This window comes from Megalobrama amblycephala, linkage group LG11 (genome assembly GCF_018812025.1).
Source record: "Megalobrama amblycephala isolate DHTTF-2021 linkage group LG11, ASM1881202v1, whole genome shotgun sequence".
NCBI classification, from domain to species: Eukaryota; Metazoa; Chordata; class Actinopteri; order Cypriniformes; family Xenocyprididae; genus Megalobrama; species Megalobrama amblycephala.
The window spans coordinates 37,589,337-37,606,855 of NC_063054.1; the positions used below are offsets into that span (position 1 = coordinate 37,589,337).

At 35.8% G+C, this 17,519-nt stretch overlaps 1 protein-coding gene and 1 long non-coding RNA gene across 2 annotated transcripts; one reads left to right on the forward strand and one right to left on the reverse strand.

Annotated features, from left to right (window-relative positions):
• The first annotated feature begins 1,925 nt into the window (after positions 1-1,925).
• irf4l (interferon regulatory factor 4 like) lies at positions 1,926-17,153 on the forward strand. The gene is made up of 9 exons (XM_048207868.1): positions 1,926-2,165; positions 7,887-8,084; positions 8,794-8,980; positions 12,156-12,241; positions 12,359-12,464; positions 12,560-12,667; positions 12,785-13,105; positions 16,727-16,833; positions 16,921-17,153. The coding sequence occupies exons 1-9, from the start codon at positions 2,046-2,048 to the stop codon at positions 17,083-17,085; spliced, it is 1,398 nt and encodes a 465-aa protein (XP_048063825.1). The 5' UTR covers positions 1,926-2,045; the 3' UTR covers positions 17,086-17,153.
• On the reverse strand, positions 7,976-9,277 carry LOC125278584. The gene is made up of 3 exons (XR_007187181.1): positions 9,166-9,277; positions 8,853-8,962; positions 7,976-8,111 (listed from the first exon to the last, which is right to left on the reverse strand). It is a non-coding gene; the product is annotated as an uncharacterized LOC125278584 (long non-coding RNA).
• Positions 17,154-17,519: the final 366 nt, after the last annotated feature.

Below are 17,519 nucleotides of genomic sequence, written 5' to 3' on the forward strand. Positions count from 1 at the left end.
AGATTTCGGGCATTTTTCCTGATTTTATAAAAAAGGCAAAAAACAAACAAAAAAAAAAAACTAATTTTATATCTATAGATGAGGAAATAATCTAATTTCTGCCGCACCTGAAATGAACAAAACCAGTATATTATTATAAAGTTTTGGAATCACTTGAGCAAGAGAACAAACAGCTTTACAATGTTGATGATGAGGGCTAAAATTCTGTATTGTCTTTATTATTAATTATTCAATCATTATATAATTATGATTATTATTAATAATTACTATTATTGCCTGCCATAATTGCTTAACAACAACAAATATATAATATAAAAATCACAATATATTATTTTAGTGTTTTATTATTATTGTTATTACAACACTATCAATCATTTACTTTATTAATCTTACAGTGCACAGCATAAATGAGTACACCCCCTCTGAAACTTCTGAAAGTCAGCAATTACTTAGAAGACATGTTAGGGTTATTTAGAGTTATAATGTTCCAGCAAGTCTGCTTAATCATTTACCAAAGAAGCATGTCAAAATTATTCAGGAAAATAAGATTTTCTTATCAAGGTGATAAAATGTTGTGTAGAACATGAGTACACCCTCCTAAAAGTTACTAAATAAAATTTTCTGGTGTAAGTTTAAGGCAATGTTTGAACAGGTAATTGTTGAACCAAAACATTTAAAGAGAAGTAATTTCTTGACAATTAAAAGTGTTATATAGCCCACTGAATCATTCTCAGACTTTATGCTGACAACAATGGGAGAGAACTGTCAGGAGACTTATTTCTTAGCACAAAAGAGGACAGTGGTACAAGAGGATTACCAAATCATTGTTTTAAGTGTGAAAATATAGCAAAAGTAACACAGAAATTCAAAAACAATGGACTTGTGACAAGACCCCTGAAATAATCAGGCCTTCAATTTAAGCTTTCATTTAGGGATGAGGGTTTTTTGCTAGACAAAGAGCAGGAGAAATACCAAGCGAGTGTCAACTATGAAAAGAGTGACTGTTTATCTCACAGAGTAAGATGCAGCCTGCAGAAATGACATGCATTTTTAAGTTTTCATTTAGGGATGAGGGATTTTTTTGCTAGCCAAAGAGCAGGAGAAATACCAAGCGAGTGTCAACTATGAAAAGAGTGACTGTTTATCTCACAGAGTAAGATGCAGCCTGCAGAAATGACATGCATTTTTAAGTTTTCATTTAGGGATGAGGGATTTTTTTGCTAGCCAAAGAGCAGGAGAAATACCAAGCGAGTGTCAACTATGAAAAGAGTGACTGTTTATCTCACAGAGTAAGATGCAGCCTGCAGAAATGACATGCATTTTAAGCTTTCATTTAGGGATGAGGTTTTTTTTTTTTGCTAGACAAAGAGCAGGATAAATACCAAGCAAGTGTCAGCTATGAAAAGAGTGACTGTTTATCTCACAGAGTAAGATGCAGCCTGCGGAAATGACATGCATTTTTAAGTTTTCATTTAGGGATGAGGGATTTTTTTGCTAGACAAAGAGCAGGATAAATACCAAGCGAGTGTCAGCTATGAAAAGAGTGACTGTTTATCTCACAGAGTAAGATGCAGCCTGCAGAAATGACATGCATGGTTGTTGTTATCACTTTCTCAGTTTTTATTATGTATATGTTTAATGCATTTTAGTTTTGCCATCTTTCCATTAATTGTATTAGTGATCATAAAGAAAATACATCTTTTGTATTTGTTCAGAGGGGTGTACTCATTTATGCCAATGTTTAATATTTGTTGAGCAGTATTTGGAGTCTTCACTGTAAAATGTCTTTGATGCACGCATGTGAAAGCAGAATTAAAGCTCTGGAAAAGTCGATAAGAGTGTTTCACTTCCCAGTGGCTCAAGCCCGCAGCGTCACGCTGGTCTGCACTGGGGTTTCACTAACAATCATCTGCTCAACACACAGTTGGCCTGACACACGCGTGCTGCTCTGCCCACAGGTGCTGGGATGAGTGGGGGTGTCCCTCCTCGAGACTCTGGCCCCTCAGCGTCCCCCGAGATTGATCATTCAAGGACAGGACAGAGGAATGTTTACATCTGTGTGTATGAGTGCATGTACATCAGCGAGTGCATGGGGAATTGAAGGGGATTTTTCTGACATTCTCACAATCTCCAATGTGTACAACCGTCAGCAATGCATGAGTGTGGTAAGAGCACGACAACATCGGCAGAGCGCAATAACAGCTTCACATCACACATATCTGCATTCGGCTCCAATTTAATCCAATATTCTTATGTTTTAATATCAGCATATGCAAATATGAAGCATGTCTCGTTCTATTTCCTCTCATATCCCAGATTTTAATTTGAGGTTCTGTTTGCACTTCATAAAACTAACTTATAGTTTAATAACTCGTATGCAAATAATCATTTGTGGGGAAAGTGGTTAATAGATTCAGATTGTACTGCAATCTGTATAAAACATATTAAAGTGTAATGCCTGTGTATTGTGCATTCTGATGTCTTTGCAGAGTTATTTGATTATAGTTATTTCACTAACATTTTTTTACCAATAACCACCTGATGTTGAGTTTAAACACCATTGCACATCCAATGCATTCATTATATGAAGTCTGATACTCCTGTGATTTGCTTTAATTGTGTTTAATCTGGCCTAATTCAAGGCCAAACCCTAAACTCAGCCCTGAGAACATCTGTCCAGGGTTCACAGGCCTTGGCTTCCTCTAACACACCATATTTGATTAGGACATTTACTGTTTCTTGCTTTTGGGACAAGGTGTTGAACTCTTTTAGCAACACTGGTTTTCCGGTTTTTCTTTCAGTTCAAATGAGAAAAGCCTGTGTGTGTTATTTTGGCATGTGTGAAAGAATATGGCAGCAGATGTTGCTGGATTTGAGGACAGAGGGGGGCAAAGGGCCCTGTTGCCGGGCAAAAATAATCGCATTTAGCAACACGACCTGTTGACGTTGCAAATGCTTGGTTTGCAGCGGCAGGTCACCTGGTTGAAGGGATAGTTCACGAAAAAAATGAAAATTTTGTCATAATTTACTCACAAAAGAAGATATTTTGAAGAATACGGGTAACCAAACTAGCTACTAATTTTTTTTCCATACTATGAAAGTCAATGGGGCCCATAAACTGTTTGGTTACCTAAAATATCTTTTGTGTTCAGCAGAAGAAAGGAATTCATACAGGTTTTTTCAACCAAATGATGACAGACTTTTCATTTTTGGGTGAACTGTTCCTTTAAGTGCACATGCACTGCTGTTTGTGCACTTTTTCAACCAGAAATCCCTGCAAAGGCTTGTTTGACCCACATAATTATACCAATAACGATAAATATATGGTTTTAAAAATAGCACTGTCCACACAATAAAATCACTTTCTGAACGCTTTTTTTTCCCATCTGATGAAAGATAAAAACTTTGCCAGCCAATCAGAATCCATCCTGCTTCAGAAGCGTGTGCATTTCAGACAAAACTGCAGCGAGCGAACATAATAAATCACATTTCTTGACTGTCCAAATCAATCAAATCAAGATAACATAAAGCACCGTAACCAGTAGACTACAGTCGTCATCTGAGAAAACATTCAGGTCTTTAGACTTTCTGAAAACAAACGCTGTGAAACTCATGATCAAGAGAAGCTGAAGAAAGTGGAGAGTGTTTCACTGATCCCGCAAGTGAAATTGAACTTTCCCTGTTTTCAGATGAGGAAAGGAAAGTGCGACAATCTCACAAGACAATGAATCTCTATCTTATGTTTTGTAACTTTCTAACAGGAGTTTTTCACAGATGTGTGTGTGTGTGTGTGTGTGTGTGTGAGAAAGTCAGAATGAAAGACGCAGAAAAGGCGGAAAGGAAGGGTTTATACTTTGCTTTTAAAGGTTTTGAAGGAGCAAAATAAGCTATAAAAGCAGATAATGCAGGCAGAGAGACAAAACTGATTAAAAATAAAGAGAATCAGAACTGTTTGTTATCATTTATAATAAATGTGTCATCCATGTGTTTTTAGGGGGAAAAAGCATGGAATGAATGAATGAATGTTAAAAGGGTTTAAAAAGCATCATTCTGTTTCAGAAATTCTGTTTTTGCATAAATAAATAAATAGTTTTATAGTGATGGATTTACATTTTTTTAACTTTTTTTTTTTTTTTAAAGATTTAAAAGTGATGGATTTACTAATTTTTAAAATTGTATTTATTTTTATAATGAATAAATAAATAACATTTAAAAATGGGAAAAACTATCACTTTTAAATAATTTATTTTTATAAAAATAAATAAATGAATGAATGAATAAATGGTTAAAAAGGGATTGATTTACCAATTTTAAAATTTTATTTATTTTTATAATGAATAAAATAAAATAAAAAACGTGATGAAACATCACTTTTTTTAAATAATTTATTTTTTAAATAGAAAAGAATTGATGGATTTACCCATTTTTAAATTGTATTTATTTTATAAACAAATAAAATAAAAATAAATAAATAATTAAATAATTAAATAATTAAAATTGGTAAATCATCACTTTTAAACCATAAGTGATTTACCAATTTTAATTATTTTTATAAATAAAAAATGGTTTAAAAGTGACAAATTTCCCTTTTTAATGTTATTTTTATAATAAATAAATAAATAAAGTTTTAAAAGTAGGATTTACACACACACACACACATATACATATTATATATATATATATATATATATATATATATATATATATATATATAAAATCCAATTAAACTATATTTTATGTTTTTAGTCTTATTTTTGACACAACATCAGGTTTTAGTCCAAATGGTTGCCGGTAAATGACAAACATTGAACTTCCTGAAGGGGTTAAGATGCGAAATGAATAAAATATGTTCAGAAATAAACATTTAAGCCAATGATGCCAGTTTCATATAGTGTCACAACATCAATCGAAACAAAGCCGTTCTCATGGGTGTGTGTGTGTGTGTGTGTAAGCGCTCATCTGTTTTTATGCATCTGTATATATGATGAAGGGTTGTATGTATTTATATCTGAATTTGTGATAATTATCTGGTGGATGTTTCTCTGATATTCATGTCAATCTTTCAGAACTTTCATCTTTTCTCGGGAACCCAAAATGAACAAGACGTCATGTTAGACGTGTTTTCAACAGAAGAAATAAAAGACTCTGTTCCTAAAGTTAAGGCATCATAGACATCCAGAATGCACTGCAACAAGTTCAGAAACAAAAGTATCCAATATGACAGACAGAAACACAAGAGATGTTGGTTATAAATACTTGAAATGAATCAAATACAGAAAAGTATAAGAAAAAAATGTTCAATGTAATTTAAATGAACTGTTTTACCCTGTGCATGAGGTTTTTAACTACTTTATTGAAATGAAGTCGAGTTTCATTTGAAATCAGTCACTTCTGAGCTTCCATTTCAACAGACAGCAAGAGTTTAAGTGTGTAAATAAACCAATTCTGACACATGCAACATGTTTATGATTTAACGTGACAATCAGGAGCTGCATAAAGTCTTATAAAAGAAATTAATTCTATCAACATTGACATGATTAAATAAAGACAGTTTAAACATGACAAATGTGTCAAATATCGTATAATAACCCTTCCCTCACTCATATATTAAATGACTGATATTTGTACCTTGAAGAACAATCGACTCTTTGTATGAGTAACAGTTTATTTTTATTATTCCTCAGAAGTCTCTTTGGGGGGGGAAGCACCTTTCAAATGACAGTGCAAATATGTTACAAAACATTTCATCTAAAATTATAGATTATTTTTTACATTTCTGCATTTAGGCACCATTAATTCACACCATCCATCAGTTTTTTTCTTCATGTCTGCGGAAAGATGCATTTAGATGAATCTCATGAAAACATTTCAAGGTCAAATCAAAGAAAACAGACTTTGGGGTGAAACATGATGTGAGATTCATTTTAATTTCATGACTTAACAGTTTTGTAAGAGTTTCGTGCTGAACAGATGAGTTAAGATGAGTTAAACAGGTGGTTAGTTTGTAGACGGGATTCATTTGAATATCCGGCAGTCGACCACAAACGTAACAGATTTCTGGGAAAACGTTTGCATTTTCGTGAGTCGTGAATAAAATAAAATTAATTAAAATTAAATTAAATTAAATTAATTAAAATTAAAAATAATTAAATTTAAATTTAATTTAATAAAATTTAATTACATTTAATGTTGTTCATTTAATATTTAATTTATTTTCATTTATTTTCATTTTAATTAGTTTAATTTAATAAAAAATCCACAGTCTAAGCTTTTAATTGCCATAAAATGCAACAGAATTCTGGGAAAGTGTTTGCATTTTGAGTCATAAATAAAATAAAATAAAATAAAATAAAAAAGTTCAAATGAAATTAAATAAAAAATTGAATGAAATTAAAATAAATTAAAATAAAATACATTATAAAAAATAACGCAACATTAAATAAAATTAAAATTAATAAAAAATTAAATAAAATTAAAATAAATTATTAAACTAAAAAAAAAAACATTTTATTTAAAATTAAATTAAATTACATTAAAATAAAAAATAACATTAAATTAAATAAAAAATCCACAGTCTAGGCTGTTAATTATATTTACACGAATTCTGCTACATGAATTTTACATGCATTTCTGAGTTGAATAGAGTTTCCTGTAGAACTTGATTCTGATTCCCATATAATAACAATAATTGTATTTGCAAGTGACAAAATAATAAAATATTAAGTACATGTTGCTAATTTAAAGAGTCAAACTTATAAATGTGTGAATATCATTATTTAGATCAAGTGTTTTATCATTTCAAACTGTTGCAATGTCCTTTTTTGTTAAATGTTTTATTTGTAAAGTGTGTTCATGCATATTTTTTTTGCAATAAATGCCACTTGTTTTAATATTTCACATCAATGCATTTTATAATGCAATGACATTCAGACATTTTTAAGTGTCTGAACACCTTTAGGGCTCCTGTATATTCATTCATGAATGTAAAATTGATCTGTTTAGCTTGTGAATGAACATTAATGATGTCTGATTGATTGGATTCCCACATATATACAGGAAAAGACATTGCATGAAACCGTATAAAGCTTCTAAATAATTCTTTAACATTTGCGCCCCAAAAGGAGCAGATAAAAGTGTTGTTATTGTGTGTGTGTTGCTGAGTAATTGTGGTCCCAGAGGACTCGTGTTCACGTCCAGTCATAACACAAGGACCACGAACACTCACAGGTGCACATCGCCACCAAAACTGCTCCGTCATTTAACACGGAGGGGAATTTGTGGCTTTAAACTGCTGCTGTCATGTCACGTCTGTGATATTAATAAAATATTTTCAATGGAACAGTGACAAATATAGTAAAACCTGCACAAATTGACTCAATAGTGACATAAAGTAGGCGAATTAATGTTATTTCACATTCAATAATGCAAAAAATTTGGGGTTAAACTATAATAGTGCCACAAATTATGTTGTTTTCCAGCACAAATATCTAAACGTTCTTAAATCAAGATGCATTTACTGGAGAAGCAAAATGACTGAAGATATTAAATCTGGTTTTAAGCACTATTTCTGATACACTTTTTGCTTTTCAAGTATCTTGATTTAAGAATGTTCAGATATTTTTACTGGAAAACAAGACAAAAATAGTAAAAAAAAAAAAAAAAAAAAAAGATTTGCAGTGCGAACTTTCATGACTTTGAGATTGACATCTGTTGGAGAATGGTGATGCTCCACCCATGAATAGGCAAATAATTGAATCTCAAAACTGAACTACATGAGTTATCAAAACCAAATTCTGCCCAGCCTCTGCTGAACACATCAGCCACTATCACAGCTTATAATAATACAGCATTATTGCACTATTTAGTTCATATTCCCACTTTTTGAGTTGCACAGCTGGATCAAACTGAGGATGTCGGGAAGCTCCGGGAACGGGAAGCTGCGTCAGTGGCTGATCGAACAGGTGGACACGGGGAAATATCCCGGGTTAGTGTGGGAGGATCGAGAGCGAACCACCTTCCGCATCCCATGGAAACACGCAGGGAAGCAGGACTATAACAGAGACGAGGACGCGGCGCTCTTCAAGGTGATGAAAGTCACTATATGAGTAACACTGCACAGTGTACACAATAATCAATATTAATCAATAATAACTGTATTTGCAAGCAACAAAATAATAAAATATGAAGTACATGTTGCTATTAACACTTATAAATGTGTTTAAGTCTTTTTTAATTAAATGTTTTAATTGTAAAGTGTATTTGTGCTTTTTTTTTCTTTCTTGTTTTGATATTTTACATCAATGCATTTGACATTCAGCCATTTTTAAAGGTGCAATATGTAAATTTTAGGAGGATCTATTGACAGAAATGCAATATAATATACATAACTATGTTTTCTGTGGTGTGTAAAGACCTTATATAATGAACCATTATGTTTTTATTACCTTCCCAGACAGCAACATAATATGGCCCAGATCTGGCCCGACACTATGTTGCTGTCAGGGTTAGAATGAGCCATTTCTATCTCATACACCACTTACATGTCGCCATTTTGCGCCGGCGTGTTTCTACAGTAGCCCTAAATGGACAAACGCGTTTGCTTGACTCACTACGTCTCTGCTGTCTCAGCGACATCTTTGCTTTTCTATATTGCAATTCGCAATCTCGCTGCTAAGATTTACACACTGCACCTTCAAGTGTCTTTAGGGCTGCTGTATATATTCATACATGAATGCAAATTATTATATAACAGCTTGTAAATGAGTGTTAATGACGTCTGGTTTATTGGATCAGGCCTGGGCTCTGTTTAAAGGGAAGTATCGTGAGGGAATAGATAAACCGGATCCTCCCACCTGGAAAACGCGTCTCAGGTGCGCGCTGAACAAGAGCAGCGACTTTGAGGAGCTCGTGGGCCGAAGTCAGCTGGACGTATCAGAGCCGTTTAAAGTTTACCGGGTTATTCCTGAGGGAACCAAAAGAGGTAAACACTCACATACAAGCATGAACATATATATATATTTGGGTCTCTATATGTCCCATATAGACACACTCACATTACATTTAAATAGCCTTTGATATTCGTATGACATAAAATAATAACAAATCATGCTATTAGGGCTGTCAAAATTAACGGATCAATTTTACAAATTTTTTTTTTTCACTCACCCTAAACACGCGCACAAGGCCCGGGTATTCTTTACTGTCCGCGTCCGGATGCATCTTGGATGTGTCCGCATCCGCACAGCTTTCAAAGTACACAACCGCTGTGATGAATGCGGATGGCGGTTGTACACATGCGCAGTACTATTGACTATATGGGTTGCCTGGTTTTCACAACAAAACCTGTCCAATTGCTACTCAAAACGAGCCCAGTCATGTTTCATGGGGTTTCCCAGTAAAAATCGCGTTCTGGGGGGAAAAATCTGCATTTTTGGCAAGGTTCACCTGGTAAAATTCGCATTCCGGGGGCTAAATATCATGTTATTTGGGGTCGTTTCAACCTGCGGACATGAAAATCAACCTGCGGCAACAGTGAAATAGTAGTCCAATTCTGCGGGAAAACTACTATTTACTATTTCGTTCCCTCAATTTACTAAAACGCGCGCACGAATTAGTAAATCATGCACAGGAATTAGTAAATCGAGGGAACGAATTAGTAAATCGTGCACGAATTAGTAAATCGAGGGAACGAATTAGTAAATTGAGGGAACAAATTAGTAAATCGAGGGAACGAATTAGTAAATCAAAGGAACAAATTAGTAAATCATGCGCAGAAATTATTAAATCGAGGGAACGAATTAGTAAATCATGCGCACGAATGAGTAAATCGAGGGAACGAATTAGTAAATCATGCGCACGAATTAGTAAATCGAGGAACGAATTAGTAAATCATGCGCACGAATTAGTAAATCGAGGGAACGAATTAGTAAATCATGCGCACGAATTAGTAAATCGAGGGAACGAATTAGTAAATCATGCGCACGAATTAGTAAATCGAGGGAACGAATTAGTAAATCATGCGCACGAATGAGTAAATCGAGGGAACGAATTAGTAAATCATGCGCACGAATTAGTAAATCGAGGGAACGAATTAGTAAATCATGCGCACGAATTAGTAAATCGAAGGAACGAATTAGTAAATTGTGCACACAAATTAGTAAATCGAGGGAACGAATTAGTAAATCGAGGGAACGAATTAGTAAATCGTGCGCACGAATTAGTAAATCGAGGGAACGAATTAGTAAATCGTGCGCACGAATTAGTAAATCGAGGGAACGAATTAGTAAATCGTGCGCACGAATTAGTAAATCGAAGGAACGAATTAGTAAATCGTGCACACGAATTAGTAAATCGAGGGAACGAATTAGTAAATCGTGCGCACGAATTAGTAAATCGAAGGAACGAATTAGTAAATCGTGCGCACAAATTAGTAAATCGAGGGAACAAATTAGTAAATCATGCGCACGAATTAGTAAATCGAGGGAACAAATTAGTAAATCATGCGCACGAATTAGTAAATCGAAGGAACGAATTAGTAAATCGTGCACAGAATTAGTAAATCGAGGGAACAAATTAGTAAATCATGCGCACGAATTAGTAAATCGAGGGAACGAATTAGTAAATCGAGGGAACGAATTAGTAAATCGTGCGCACGAATTAGTAAATCGAGGGAACAAATTAGTAAATCGTGCACACGAATTAGTAAATCGAGGGAACAAATTAGTAAATCGTGCACACGAATTAGTAAATCAAGGGAACGAATTAGTAAATCGTGCACACGAATTAGTAAATCAAGGGAACGAATTAGTAAATCGTGCACACAATTAAATTTTTTTTCTTGCATGTCATGTGCAGGGCTCCGTATACGCACGTGGTCTGCTCGTGGACATCCGCGAACCCTCCTTATGACGACAATTACATCACGCGGCCGCAGACAGCCGAAGTATACAGCGCGCCAGTACCGCACTGGGTTCTCTTTCACGCTTTAACACAGACACACATGCCGATTATTGTTGAGTATCCTTGTAATCAGTCTTAAATGAGTTAAAAAGTTTTAAATGAGTTATAAGAACATCAGATGTGTGTCAGATACACGTCTTGTGCGTCAGGTCTTAAAGTGACAGCAGCCTAATAAACCTGCTGCTGTCTGTCATTAAAGGGGGGTGTCACACACAGTTTCTGCCAATCTCATGTTAATCTGGAGTACCTATAGAGTAGTAAAGCATCCTTCATATCTCAGAAAAGTCTTTAGATACAAACGCTGTACAGAGTCTTTCCGAAAACAGCCTATGTGAAGTCCTATGACCTGTGCAGCGCTGCCGACAACTTCCGTAAATCTGAACGTGCGTCGATGGGAGTGCTCTTGCTCTCTCGCTCTGGTCGACGTGTGCACACGTGCTCTTCCGGGAGAAGTGCCCGTACAAGGAATTCTGACCTTTATGATGTCACACAGCCCCATACTCGAAAAAAAGACTGCGAAGTTTTTGCCACAGAAATACTCCATCATACGTCCAACTCGTGTTTTGAAACTTTGGCCATGTTTAGCATGAGAATCCAACTCTTCAACAGTGTAAATAAGTCAGAATACATGAAATAACATTATATATTTAATGTTAATCAAAGAACAAAGACCAAGAGAAAATCACTCACAGCTCTTGTCTGAATAACTTCTGTAGCTTTAATAAGGATTCATCTATATATTTTGGTAAAAATCAGAACAATATACAATAAAAAATATAATTTTAATTAAAATTGTAATGTTAGGCGCAATCAATCACAATTAATTACAGAAAAATGTGCAATTAATTAGTTGATTTTTTTTAATGCATAATGCATATATATATATATATATATATATATATATGCATTATGCATTAAAAAAATCAACTAATTAATTGCACATTTTTCTGTAATTATATATATATATATATATATATATATATATATATATATATATATATATATATATATATATATATATATAAAATTATAATTTCTAAAAATGTATATATATTTGTTATTAAAAATTTAAACGAAATAGATAAATATAAAAATATATAGAAATAAGTATATATGTATATTAAAAATACAAATTAATAAAAAAAAGAAAGAAAAGAAATTCAACTGAATTTAAACTAATTTCTCCTCCATTTCAGGACCAAAATCATATGAGAAAGTTTCCACAACCTCAGGTCACCATAACTACCCGTTTTATCCGTCATATCAACCTGTGGAGAGTCAGGTAACACAAGCGGACACAAGTTTCTTGCAGACTACAACTGCCCATGATAATATGAATGAGAGATAAATTGATTCAAAGACAATACTGATCTGTTTCTATGGCCGTCTCTCTGTTCAGGTGTGTAACTTCCTGTCTGCTGCAGACCGTAGCTGGAGGGACTTCCTGTGTGAGCAGAACTCACTATCAGACATCCACTTCAGCCAGAACTCGCGCTGGGACACTGGTATTTACTCTGTGTGTGTGTGTGTGTGTGTGGTCATGTGTTTGTTAAATATATTGTCATATAAAGTGAAAAGAAATGTGTGTGTGTGTGTCCAGGGTACCAGCTAAGTGGATCTTTCTACAGCTGTAACACATCAGACTCTCCTCCCTCACCGTTCACCCTGGAGACCAGCATGAGATCAGCAGAGGCCATGGCACTGTCAGGTACACACTCCCTAGAAACATCTACCTACAAATGCAATGATCTCTTAATAATTGCAGCTCAACTCTAAAGACGTTTTGACCAGTTTTGTCTCACCTGTGTCTCTGAATCTCTTCCAGACACACGTCTGCAGGTGACGGTGTTCAGCGGTGAGACTCTGGTTGCAGACGTCACCGTCACGAGTGCCGAGGGCTGTCGACTGGCTCCTCATGACGACAACTGGAGCTACAGCGGCCAGGGCGGCCCGGAGCTGGTTCCTCTTCCTGGAACGCTGGAGGGGGGCGTTCTGCTCTGGATGACGCCCGACGGCCTGTACGCCCGATGCTTCTGTCAGAGCCAGGTCTACTGCGACGGGACGCAATCAAACCTGAGCACCAAACTCTGTAAACTAGAGAGGGAGCAGACCAGCAAACTACTGGACACACAACTCTTCCTGACAGGTTAGAATGAGCAACGACAACCAGTAGAGGCTTTGCTATGTTTCACTCCGCTTGCACTGGAAAAAGAGCCCCGCCTCTGCCATTAAGCCATGCGTATACACACACACACACACACACACACACACCAGGGTTGGAAATTAACGGGGGCTTGGGGCAAAAATGAATAAAAATGCTTTCAAAAACCAAGATATGGTGCAAAAAAAGTCTCTGTATAAGTTCTTGTTTTTAATATTTATAAGCCGTATCACTCGAGCAAAAGTGCTGTTTTCCCGAATATCAGCACATTTGCAAATGTGATATTGATTTTATACAACAATTCAATAAATAAGATAATAGGTTATTGGTATTGACTTACATTTTAGACTTAATAATGTCTGTTTTTCCTCTATTTTGTCAAGAAAAATAGTTCCAAACAGTAGAGCCATTGTGCGTCTTTGAGCAACACAGTTTCAGTTTCTTTACTGAATGAATCCGCATTTTAAACAAATCGTTATAATGAATGACTCGATGACTCATTCAGTCACTTCTGTTTTGTCCCTGAATGAATCAGACATTTTGAACGAATCGTTCTAGTGAATGACTCCATGACTCACTCAGTCGCTTCTGCTTTGTCCCTGAATGAATCAGCCATTTTGAATGAATCGTTCTAGTGAATGACTCCATGACTCACTCAGTCGCTTCTGCTTTGTCCCTGAATGAATCAGCCATTTTGAACGAATCGTTCTAATGAATGACTCGACGACTCATTCAGTCGCTTCTGCTTTGTCCCTGAATGAATCAGCCGTTTTGAATGAATCGTTCTAGTGAATGACTCCATGACTCACTCAGTCGCTTCTGCTTTGTCCCTGAATGAATCAGCCATTTTGAACGAATCGTTCTAATGAATGACTCGACGACTCATTCAGTCGCTTCTGCTTTGTCCCTGAATGAATCAGGCGTTTTGAATGAATCATTCTAGTGAATGACTCAATGACTCACTCAGTTGCTTCTGTTTTGTCCCTGAATGAATCAGCCATTTTGAATGAATCGTTCTAGTGAATGACTCCATGACTCACTCAGTCGCTTCTGCTTTGTCCCTGAATGAATCAGCCATTTTGAACGAATCGTTCTAATGAATGACTCGACGACTCATTCAGTCGCTTCTGCTTTGTCCCTGAATGAATCAGCCGTTTTGAATGAACCGTTCGAGTGAATGACTCAATGACTCACTCAGTTGCTTCTGTTTTGTCCCTGAATGAATCAGGCGTTTTGAATGAATCATTCTAGTGAATGACTCAATGACTCACTCAGTTGCTTCTGTTTTGTCCCTGAATGAATCAGGCGTTTTGAATGAATCGTTCTAGTGAATGACTCAACGACTCACTCAGTTGCTTCTGTTTTGTCCCTGAATGAATCAGGCGTTTTGAATGAATCGTTCTAGTGAATGACTCCATGACTCACTCAGTCGCTTCTGCTTTGTCCCTGAATGAATCAGCCATTTTGAACGAATCGTTCTAATGAATGACTCGACGACTCATTCAGTCGCTTCTGCTTTGTCCCTGAATGAATCAGCCGTTTTGAATGAACCGTTCGAGTGAATGACTCAATGACTCACTCAGTTGCTTCTGTTTTGTCCCTGAATGAATCAGGCGTTTTGAATGAATCATTCTAGTGAATGACTCAATGACTCACTCAGTTGCTTCTGTTTTGTCCCTGAATGAATCAGGCGTTTTGAATGAATCGTTCTAGTGAATGACTCAACGACTCACTCAGTTGCTTCTGTTTTGTCCCTGAATGAATCAGCCGTTTTGAATGAATCGTTCGAGTGAATGACTCAATGACTCACTCAGTCGCTTCTGCTTTGTCCCTGAATGAATCAGGCGTTTTGAATGAATCGTTCTAGTGAATGACTCCATGACTCACTCAGTCGCTTCTGCTTTGTCCCTGAATGAATCAGCCATTTTGAACGAATCGTTCTAATGAATGACTCAATGACTCATTCAGTCACTTCTGCTTTGTCCCTGAATGAATCAGCCGTTTTGAATGAACCGTTCGAGTGAATGACTCAATGACTCACTCAGTTGCTTCTGTTTTGTCCCTGAATGAATCAGACATTTTGAATGAATCGTTCTAGTGAATGACTCCATGACTCACTCAGTCGCTTCTGCTTTGTCCCTGAATGAATCAGCCATTTTGAACGAATCGTTCTAATGAATGACTCGACGACTCATTCAGTCGCTTCTGCTTTGTCCCTGAATGAATCAGCCGTTTTGAATGAACCGTTCGAGTGAATGACTCAATGACTCACTCAGTTGCTTCTGTTTTGTCCCTGAATGAATCAGGCATTTTGAATGAATCGTTCTAGTGAATGACTCAACGACTCACTCAGTTGCTTCTGTTTTGTCCCTGAATGAATCAGCCGTTTTGAATGAACCGTTCGAGTGAATGACTCAATGACTCACTCAGTCGCTTCTGCTTTGTCCCTGAATGAATCAGGCGTTTTGAATGAATCGTTCTAGTGAATGACTCCATGACTCACTCAGTCGCTTCTGCTTTGTCCCTGAATGAATCAGCCATTTTGAATGAATCGTTCTAATGAATGACTCGACGACTCATTCAGTCGCTTCTGCTTTGTCCCTGAATGAATCAGCCGTTTTGAATGAACCGTTCGAGTGAATGACTCAATGACTCACTCAGTTGCTTCTGTTTTGTCCCTGAATGAATCAGGCGTTTTGAATGAATCATTCTAGTGAATGACTCAATGACTCACTCAGTTGCTTCTGTTTTGTCCCTGAATGAATCAGGCGTTTTGAATGAATCGTTCTAGTGAATGACTCAACGACTCACTCAGTTGCTTCTGTTTTGTCCCTGAATGAATCAGCCGTTTTGAATGAATCGTTCGAGTGAATGACTCAATGACTCACTCAGTCGCTTCTTCTTTGTCCCTGAATGAATCAGGCGTTTTGAATGAATCGTTCTAGTGAATGACTCCATGACTCACTCAGTCGCTTCTGCTTTGTCCCTGAATGAATCAGCCATTTTGAACGAATCGTTCTAATGAATGACTCAATGACTCATTCAGTCACTTCTGCTTTGTCCCTAAATAAATCAGCAGTTTTGAATAAATCTTTTGAGTGAATGATTCAATGACTAACTTGTTAAGACAATGATTTGCCGCCACCTACAGGCCGTTTAAGTATAATTTCATTTTATCTGAGGGACTGAGTGACAAAGACTGAACACTTTTCTGGTTAAACAGAGAATGCATTTATAAATAGACTATTAAGAGCGAAATATGAAATAACATTGTAAATATAAGAGATAAAGTAATTGCTGTTGCATTGCATACAATGTTTTTTTGTCTGTCTTTTTCCTTTTGGGAAATTGCAAAGGTCGCCTCTGACAACAACTAAACAGCATATTTAAAGTCAGCTTGAAAGAGAAGTTTCACTAGTCTTTTCTTCCTCATTAGATGTCACTGCAAAAGGGAGGGGAAGTTTTATTTTGATTCAAGATTATAAAGGCACATGAATTAAATGAACAAATCATTTATAATAAATACTACAATATTCCATAAAAAAAAAAAATTGTCAATTTTGATTTCATGTTGACTTTTAATGTTCTATTCACTCACTCATTCAGAACTCCAGGGTTATTTCCTGCATGCACGTCCTCCTCCGCGTTTCCACGTGCAGCTGTTTTTTGAGTGCTGTGACCCCTCCGCAGACAAGAGACCCCTGACAGTTCAGGTAGTGACCTTTGACCTCTCCATCCACACTGATATGCAATGTTCACCTCCACATGACAAAACACAGCTCACTTCTCTTGTCCTGCAGGTGGAGCCACTGTTCGCCCGGCAGCTGCTGCTCCTCCTCCAGCAGGGCGGCGTGAATTACATGAGAAGCACCCATGAACTTTCACCTCTGACCCCTGAGCAGATTTACACCCATCAAGATTTCCCTGCCATCAATGGACAGCATGGCAACTTCATCCAAGAGTGACAAGACGTTTCTAGATTTTACTATGTATTAGCAAAGTAAAAGATACCAATTTTTAATTAACAGTTAATAATATTAATAACCCCAAAACTACATATAGGTGAGCCACGTAGCAACTTAATGCATTAATACAAAGTGTGTCACAATATATATAAATTCAGCTTTGCATCACAGAAATAAATTATATTTTAAAGTATATTAAAATAGAAAACCATAATTTTAAATTGTAATAATATTTCACAATATTATTGTTTTTTCTGTATTTATTATGAAATAAATGGAGCCTTAATGAGCATAAGACTTTGTTCAAAAACATTAAAAATAGTAATGTTTCCAAACTTTTGACTGGTAGTGTGTATATTTACACACACATTTTATATATATATATATATATATATATATATATATATATATATATATATATATATATATATATA

Coding starts and splice junctions, on each gene's coding strand:
- irf4l (XM_048207868.1), top strand. CDS start 2,046: ATGTTTACATCTGTGTGTATGAGTGCATGTACATCAGCGAGTGCATGG. Junction 2,166..7,886: donor GTCAGCAATGCATGAGTGTG/GTAAGAGCACGA, acceptor CCACTTTTTGAG/TTGCACAGCTGGATCAAACT. Junction 12,242..12,358: donor ATCAACCTGTGGAGAGTCAG/GTAACACAAGCG, acceptor CTCTCTGTTCAG/GTGTGTAACTTCCTGTCTGC.